The 8,843-nt window shown below is 39.9% G+C and overlaps 1 protein-coding gene across 1 annotated transcript; it reads left to right on the forward strand.

Annotated features, from left to right (window-relative positions):
- The first annotated feature begins 731 nt into the window (after positions 1 to 731).
- GAL (galanin and GMAP prepropeptide) lies at positions 732 to 8,405 on the forward strand. Its single transcript, XM_059849200.1, has 6 exons — positions 732 to 879; positions 1,020 to 1,100; positions 1,725 to 1,779; positions 2,774 to 2,860; positions 5,902 to 5,979; positions 8,095 to 8,405. The coding sequence occupies exons 2-6, from the start codon at positions 1,020 to 1,022 to the stop codon at positions 8,145 to 8,147; spliced, it is 354 nt and encodes a 117-aa protein (XP_059705183.1). The 5' UTR covers positions 732 to 879; the 3' UTR covers positions 8,148 to 8,405.
- Positions 8,406 to 8,843: the final 438 nt, after the last annotated feature.

Raw genomic sequence — 8,843 nt, forward strand, 5'->3', positions numbered from 1 at the left:
GGACTGGCAGTGAATAAACTAATTTGTTGTAGAGAAAGTACAATTTGGCTGGGGGGAAAAATGGAACTAATACTGGAATCTCTGCTTTGTAATTCAGTTTTGCACACCCCGATGCCAGCTGTAACCGCGACTAAGATAAGCGAACTGGTGAAACTGCACTGGCTGTAAAAGCGCGAGCCAGGGCTGGTCCAGTCTCTGCAGCGAGCTGAATCCCTGGCTTTTATAAATAATCCCGAAAGAAGCTCTGTCAGCCCCAGGGCGGCAGGATGCGCCCACTCCAGCAGCTCCTCTCCCTGCTGCTGGACAGCGGGCACGAGTCACAGGCACTTCGGGGGGCCGCGAGTGAGCCCCGGGAGCTGCAGGGCTCGGCTGCAGAGCAGGACAGAGGACTTCTGTCGGGTACCTTCTCTCGGGATCTTTCTCTCGGGTTCTTTCTCTCGGGTACCTTCTCTCGGGTACCTTCTCTCAGGCACTCTCGCGTGCCCGAGTCCCTGAGCAGCGATGCGCACTCCCTTGTCCCCTTTGTCGCCCCTTGTCCCCCGGCGCCGCGGGCCAGGGGAGGCACAGGCACAGGGCAGGGTGACGGCCCTCGCTGCAGCTCCCGGCTCCCCGCGTCGTGCTCCCGAGTCCCTCTAATTGGATTGCCGTAATTTCTGCCCTTCCTAGAGCGGCGGGCGGCGCGGGAATGGCCCGGGGGAGGCGGGGGGAGGCGGTGGGCGGCTCTCGGCTCTCGGCTCCGCCGGCGCGGCCGCTCCGCTGCCCATAAAGCGCGGCGGGAGCGCGGCGGGGTCGCGGCCATGCAGTGAGAGCCCGCCGTGGGACCAGCCCCGCTCCGGCCTCGCCACGGGAGCTCTGCGAGGGACAGACCCTCAGCTCAAGGTACCCCCGGCCCCGGCCCTTGTCCCAGCGGGAATTGGGCTGCCCAGCCCTGGGGAGCCGCTTCGCTCGCAGCCCGTTCCCACCCAGCCGCCCGCGCCCCGGGGCCGGCAGAGCGTTTACCCCGCTGCGGTCTCTTCTAGATGCAGAGGTGCACCGGATTCCTGTTTCTGTCTTTAATCCTTTGTGCCACCCTCTCGGAAACACTCGGGCTTGTTTTCTCAGTAAGTATCGGTGTCTCAGCGAGCGAGGAACCGCCGCGAACCTCCCAAGGATACGCTGCACTTAGATGTAGGGGTTGTAAAGGATACAGCTCTCAAAACCTTTTCGGGCTATAAACAATTTGCCTTCCCCCCCCGCTAAGAATTTCGAGATTTTAAATGCTTGCTCCCTTGTAAAAAATTATGACTAAGAATGTCTAGTTGCTAGACCAAAATTGAATGGGTGTCCCACCTGGCTCCAAAAAGATGATGTACATATGGACATCTTTTATGAAGAGGCTGTCATGTAAATCCAAGCAATAAAAAGAAGCATTGCTGTTTGCTAAGGTGGCTATCAGGTGATAATATAAACTTCAAGCATTAAGTCGAAATTTCTGCCTCCAAAGTGTGATTTGCAGTCATCACTTATGTGGTGTGAAACAGTCAAACCACACGGATGTCAATAGCAACACTATGGACTTAGACAGAGAGGGGCAAGAGCTCACCATGAATATTTACTTCAACATGATTTGCTTTATTTTTAAATATTTTTTTCTTGATTTTGAGCCTTTAGAAGACTCTTTCTACTAAGAGAATGTCCTTTTGAGTAGGTCCTGCAATAACATACTTGTGGTTTTTTCCTTTAAGGCAAAAGACAAAAGGGGTTGGACTTTGAATAGTGCTGGTTATCTGCTTGGGCCACGTAAGTGAGGCACTTTTTTTTTCATTATTTCAAAATGCAAAAATTGTGTTATTCATTTCTCTGGATATAGCAGTTTTGTCTAAACCTGCAAGACTGAACAAACTCTTTTGGGAAAACACTTGTCCAGATGTTTGTTACATGCCTATCATAGAACTGAGTTGTCTTAGATCACAGCTATTCTTTGCTAAAGAAGTGTGATGGGAGGCCTTATGTGCAGAAACACGTCTGCTCACATTTTGTGCTTCTGAACTGTAATTTTCATATGACGAATACATCACCACCAGAAGTGTTAAAAAAATCTTACAGCATCATAGGTGTCAAGGGCAGAATGACAAAATGTGTACCTCTCCATGTATTTCAGATTTCACCTCTAAATCTTTTTACAAACTGTCACTACTTGACTTTATAAGACTAAATTTTTTTTTTTAATTAAAGCAAAATAAATTAAAACAGTAACTTGCAAACTCAAGACTATTAGCAGTTCACTATGTGAAAAATCAATATATAGGGTGTTGAAAATACAGGAGTACTGGCTTACAGGTGGTATAACAAATGCAGGTTGTAGGAAAACTAGTGCAGAACGAAGCTGTGTCAAATATTTCTCCTTTTACCATTAATTCTTGTGGCAAAATTCATCACAGTCCCAGTAACACATAGTCAAATCCTACACATGCTTCACATGCTTACTCTGACATTCTTCATTCTTTCTAGCTAACAATAAGGATACATAAAAAGAAAAGAAAAGAAGTCTAATGCATCTTAAATGTATTAACTGGTTCTGTGAATGTCTGGAAGTATATTTGCCCAGAGCATGCCTAAGCAAATTGGAAAAAATACTGTGGGGAAATGATCTTGTCAAAGACTTCTATTTTACATTCAGGTCTGGATAATAGGAATCATCCTTTGTTGCAGGTCACATTCTTCAGCTTTTACTGAGGTCATATTGATAAGCTTTTACTGAGTCAATTAACTCCTCTGTTTTTTATTTTATCAGATGCAGTAGATAACCACAGATCTTTTAATGACAAGCATGGTTTCACTGGTAAACGTGAAATACCACCTGATGAAGATATTAAAGCAGGTATGAAAGTCTGGAAACAAGCATTTTTGATTTGTTTTTTATGTGAAGTTATCTATTTACTATTGAACTGACTACTTGGATGCAAAACTATTTCTGCATTTCAACAGAAATCCTAATAAACATATGAAAGGAACAAAAATGATATTTGGCCACTCAGTGTGATCTTTGGTCATAGATTACAACATCTAAGTGATTTGGAAAATTTATAATAATTTTGTTGCTTTAAATATGTAATAGATCATGTTGCTTTGAAAAAACTTTGGGTTTTTTCTCTTTTCATATGTTGAAGTAAGTATTTCAAATGCCACTCTAGCCACTCCAGAATTAATTGGTTTTTGGCAAAGAAGAGAGTCCATAAAGGCATCTTTCAGTAATGAAGGCTATAGAAAATACAAACTCCCAAGATTTCCTGTGATCAAGCAAGGTGGCTTATCTTCATTAAAAGACTGAGAACCTGGTCACAAGTGAAGTGCAAATGCTCAGATGTTGCATTTAGGAAATGGCAATGAAAAGGGTGCAGCCTTGTTCTGGGTCTGTCATGCAAAGCTGGGCCTCTAAAGCACGTGGCTAGACTCCCTTATGAAGAGAAGCTGACAATTTTTAGGCTTTGTTTTGAACACCTATTTCAGGATAAGGTGCAGAAACTTCTAGAAAAACCTGTTTTATCTCCTGATGAGAAACTAAACCTGCTGCAGACATCTAAAGTGAGCTGGGATGAATCTCATCCTTAGGCTGATAAAAGTGACCACAGTACTTGCTGAGTACATTTATCACTGCACTAATGGGGGCAAAACAAAGGTTTTAAATAACACCCAAGCCAGTGCAAATGTAGGTAACACTAAAAAAGTTCATAAATAAAGGACATGTGCTTACTTATAATCTCATAGATGCATAGTTTGTAAAGAGAAGAGAAACATTGATACATTTCTTAATTGTTAACACTCTCTGAAGGACTGGCAGTTCAGCTCTGGCACAGTCACACAGTGGGCCTTGGGGGTTTGTGTGTGGTATTTTTTTTGGTGCTGTGCTTTAGGGGTTTTTTTTTGTTGTTTTTTAAGGAAAAGAATCCAACCCTGCTGTCTCAAATAGCAGTGTTAAAACAACAGGTGGCCAGTCCAAAACAGTGTAAAAGTAAAGGATTTGTAATCCAGTAGTAGAGATCACGTTGCAACATGCTGCCATTTGTGCATATCCCAGGTCCCTTATAGGATATGAATTTATGGGTTTTTGGAACTCTCTTCCTGGGTACTGCTGAGCCTCCACAATTGCAGATAAACCCAACAAAACTTGTCAGGATGAGACTTCAAAATTACACAGCTGTCTCTGCTTTGAACTTCATTCTCTTCTCTCCCCAAATGTTTCCTTGAAGCTGAAGTTTATTACAGAGTTCCTACTCAAAGGAGATTTAAATAGATCTATCTATATATATAATGCATAAGAAATGCATAAGGTAATCAGGATATTATTTTAATTGAAAATGAATTATTTCTCCTGATTATTTGCAGAAGACCTTTAAAATGGCAATATATGCACATATGATTTTATTAATGTGAAAGAGTTCCTGCAAAGGACTGTGCTCTCCTTGGAGAAATGCTGCAAAATTCATAAGCTCTCCAGATAACCTAGGAAAATTTGTAAGGTGTATTAGGGACTGAACACTAGGTCCAGGAAAAAGGCTCACAACAAAACTTCAACCATCTGTGAGCATAATTAGTCAAATCTTCAAGTTATAAGATCATAATGGTTTGTTTACTGAAATCTGCAATTTATCCACTATGCAGAATTAAGGTAAATAGCAGAGCAATACATAAATACAATATTTACAAGTCATGGAGGAAAAATATTTATCCAATAAATATCACATGGATAATAAAATCTTGATAAAAATGTGACTAATATAATAATAACAACAAAAATTCACAACAGGTTAGTTGGGAATAAAAGCTAAGGAAAAATTAAAATAAAAGAGCATTATTAATGCAAATAATAATAATAATAATAATAATAATAATAATAATAATAATAATAATAATAATGTCTTTGTGTGAGTTCAAAGGGTGGAAGACAATTTTTAGGTGCAAGCCTATTCAATGCATTCTTAAATGCTTATTCTCCTTGTACCAGAAACCTTTGTGTCCCTTGCAACTCTCATCAATGTTTTAAATTTGTGCTTCAGAGCTCAGTCTGCCTTCTGACCCATCTGGTAATGTTTGCAGTGATGTAATAATGGACTGTTGGTTCTGGTACCCACATCTGTGTGCAGAGAGTTAAAAATCTTGGGGAAATTACTTAACATTCATTCTTAATAGACAGCAGTTCTCCATCCTCCTAAAAATAGCAAGGTGTCTTCCTCCAACTCCTGGCTGATATTTTTTTCTCTCATTTACAGATGCAGAAAGCATTCTTCTCAAAAGAGCAATAACAGGCACCCATTAGGCCATTAAAATGACATCAAAAAGCTATTTTCACAAGCTTGAAGACAAGTGTATTGGATTAGATACCTCTGTGAACACATGGCTTTTGGGGCTTGTAGAAAAACACCCAGGCCTGGGTTTTGGGCCACAAATCACTTCTATGTAATTTGAAGGGGCTTATTTGGAACAAAGTCAGGCTACATGAATGAACTTTAAACTGTTCTGTAAGGCTGATGAATTTTTTTACTAAATTTGAAATTTAACCTATCCCTGCAGGCTTAGGTGGACAGAAGGGAGGGAGCTGGCAACAGAAGATAATTCTCTTCTGCAACAGGTCTCATAAGCCTAGAGACCACAACCATTAAGGTGTCAAAGCAGCTGCTATGCAGCAATGGCACACAAAGCTGGGTGATTTTGATTCCCAGAATTGCAGTTCCCTATCATACAGGGGCTTTGCCCTCCCATGAAATGAGGTTTTCCATCAAGGATTTTAAGGAAAAAGGAATTTCAGATCGTTTTGGTGGTTTTTTTCCCCTCCCCAGAGTACTCATGAACTTAAGCACAGTATCTCATATGATGTGTCTCTGAGCCATGTTAACAGTGAGTAACAGCCAGCTTGTTTCACAGGGAGCCTTGGAAGACCCCTGGCTGATGAAAACATTGTGCGCACAGTCATTGAATTTTTGACCTACTTGCATCTGAAAGGTCAGTGAGTGCCTTTAAATCTTACACAGTTTCTGGTAGGAAATTCTCTGAGGAGGCAAGACTGTCCCTTAATGTACACATCTGCTGCAGATTTGAGTGTGCAAGACTTGCAACAGCACCTCTGGCATCACTCTCACACGCAGAGCGCAGGTGATCGATCCTGAAAATTGCAGCTCAGTGGAGATCTGGTGCAGCAGAATTCTGATCCCATTCCATCGCTTGTTAGTGCCAAAAGAAGCACATCTCTCTTCTTGCAAGTGCTCTACAATAAATTTGCAAGACAAGATTGCACCAGCACCAAGCTGAATATTGGCAAAGAGCTCTGAATGCTCTGAAGGAGAAGCTCTGTGCAGCCCCACAGCTGTGACAGGAGTTGTCATGCTGAGCTTACAGCTGGTTCTGTAAGAATGGTCACTTTGCTGTGGAAATCACTGAAGAAATTTATCTGCTTCTGAGTTTTCATTGGTTTTGCTTTAAAAAAACCCAAACAAGCACAATATTCAGCTTTTAAAACCTCTTCGGCTCTTCCAAAACTGTCTACAAAATGTATTAAACCATAATAGATAGTTGCAAAGAAACCAACAGGTAGAAAAAAGTTATTCTACTGCAGATGTCTGAGGATTTTTTCTGTCTCAACAAGTAGACAATTCAATAATCAGTAACTTCCATGTTCTTACTTTTGTATACAACAGATTACAAGCGTCTTTGTGGCAAGTGTATGCTCTGGAACTGTGTGTACATTTGCATTTTAATTTCATTATTAAAAGAGACATTCAACAGATCAGTTCATTTTCTGCATACCTCAGATGCTTTTTGCTCATTGTTTTCTGAATTATTTGTATCCACCCAAGGAAAATAATTCTCATTACTGAAAATGTGACCCCAGTGTTTATTAAATTGAATTTGCATTTGAAAACAAAACTTCTTTGGAGCTAGTCCTAAGGGCTTGAAATAATTCAAGCCCATATTTAAAGTAGATTATTAGCATATATATTTACTGTGGACAAAGTAGTTGTTTGTTTGCTATACCACTGTGAAGAAAGAGCCCAAAACTTTCCTTTACTCTGCTGTGTGAGCCTAGGAAGTAAAATCGATATTTGGACACAGCAAAAAGGGTGCAAAATCACCTCAGTCACACACCTGCTGCATAGGCTAAAAGCTGCTCAATCAGACAAGAAAATAAAAAGAATCTCACAGAACTACAAATTACTTCTTCCCTGCAACAAATGAGCTTTAAAGGCTCCCTTCTTAGGATGGTAATGACAAACAATTGTTTTTGTTCAGAAAAGGTGGTGGTATTACCATGTCCTCATGAAAAACAGAAAATGAATCTGCAGATCTGGCTTTTTGCAGACATAGTTCCTGTAGTCTCAGGTTGCATCAGACACAGAATGTTGTCACATATTATCTCTTAACAATATTTATTGGAAAGGCTTTGTACAAACTCTTACACAAACCCAGAACTGTAAATTAAACAGGTGAATACCATATTTTTTAATGATAGAAATCCTTCAACACATTTGCTTCAATGAAACCTTACTGCATTAAATACATTGGTTTAGGTGTGTTCCTTGGTGGGGGAAGGAGGAAAAATCCCCACTCATGGGATTCAGATTCAGGCCATGGTTATTCAGATTAGAGATACATTTTAATCTGCAAGAAAAAGGCAATATTTTTACTGCTAGGGAGTACCTTGGTAAGAACTAATAGTGGCCTTCATCTCTTTCTCTTGGAAATTATTCCCTCCAGCTTTAAGTGCTTCTCATAAAGAGCAACATGTAGAATGGCAGCTGTAATTAGATAATGTTAAGTCTTATGAGATGCTGGGATCCAGCAATGTCAATTGACATAATAAAATTAATATAATTGTTGTTCTGTCACTGCTGTTTCTAAAATGTTGAAATTGTATCAGGAAGATATTATTGACATTCAAAAGGAAAAAACCCCCAGTATTTTATAAATTAAAATATGACAAGTTCAAAGATTTGTCTTTTATAGTTGAGAAAAATATTACAAAAATTATAGATTACTGAAACTGGATTTCATAACTTAATTGCTAAGATGAAGATGCATATTTGCATATGTGTTAATTATCTTTTTTTTCCTGTTTTTCAGAGGTGGGAGCACTTGACAAGCTACCTACACCAGAGGAAATGAACCAGTCTTGAAGAAAGCCTTTTTATTTTGTTGCAGTGTAAATTTAGACTGAATTCTGAACAAAAGACCAAAATGACCTGAAGTTAAGAAGTATGGTTTGCATTTATTTGATAAATGGTAAACAGCATTCTGCCCTCTGGTTGGTTTGTTGGATTTTTTTTTGCTTTTGTTTTCCTTCCATCCCTCTCCTGCAATGTCATCGTGTATAATTTTGCTTTGGTAAAGTTTTTCTGTTGGTAAATGATAAAATAAAAATAAAGAGCAATGAAGTTGTTTCATTTTCAAATTATGTACATACCAGCACACGACGCATCATATAGAAAGTCTGGGGTAAATTGTAAGATTACACTGCATCTATACTCTGCAATATTAGAGCAGAATAAAACATATACACTAGATACTGGGTACTTTAAATGACAGAAAAACAACTTCAGAGTGCTGCCATGCAGAATCATTTTAAGTCACAGATCTGTCTATACTTCTGTGCTTCAAGGAAACCTTGCTCCCTGTTCATATTTTCATAGACATGATATAAACTCCTGTTCATAATAAATTTCATATTATTCACCTGTACTGCACTGCCCCATTGGCTGGAGCACACCTTGGTGCAATGCAGATTTAAGTGGTCTGTGCAGGTTTACCCAAACCTTACGTGTAGGATTCCCACATCATTGAGAACACTGGGGCTGCAATCTTAATGAAGAAAA

The sequence above is a fragment of the Haemorhous mexicanus genome, chromosome 6 (assembly GCF_027477595.1).
Source record: "Haemorhous mexicanus isolate bHaeMex1 chromosome 6, bHaeMex1.pri, whole genome shotgun sequence".
Classification (NCBI taxonomy): Eukaryota; Metazoa; Chordata; class Aves; order Passeriformes; family Fringillidae; genus Haemorhous; species Haemorhous mexicanus.

What these genes read in the sequence shown, in the direction of transcription:
- GAL (XM_059849200.1), top strand. Translation starts at nt 1,020, where the DNA reads ATGCAGAGGTGCACCGGATTCCTGTTTCTGTCTTTAATCCTTTGTGCC. An exon ending in TGGTTATCTGCTTGGGCCAC is followed by an intron (nt 1,780 to 2,773) that starts GTAAGTGAGGCA and finishes TTATTTTATCAG; the next exon opens with ATGCAGTAGATAACCACAGA. An exon ending in TGATGAAGATATTAAAGCAG is followed by an intron (nt 2,861 to 5,901) that starts GTATGAAAGTCT and finishes CTTGTTTCACAG; the next exon opens with GGAGCCTTGGAAGACCCCTG.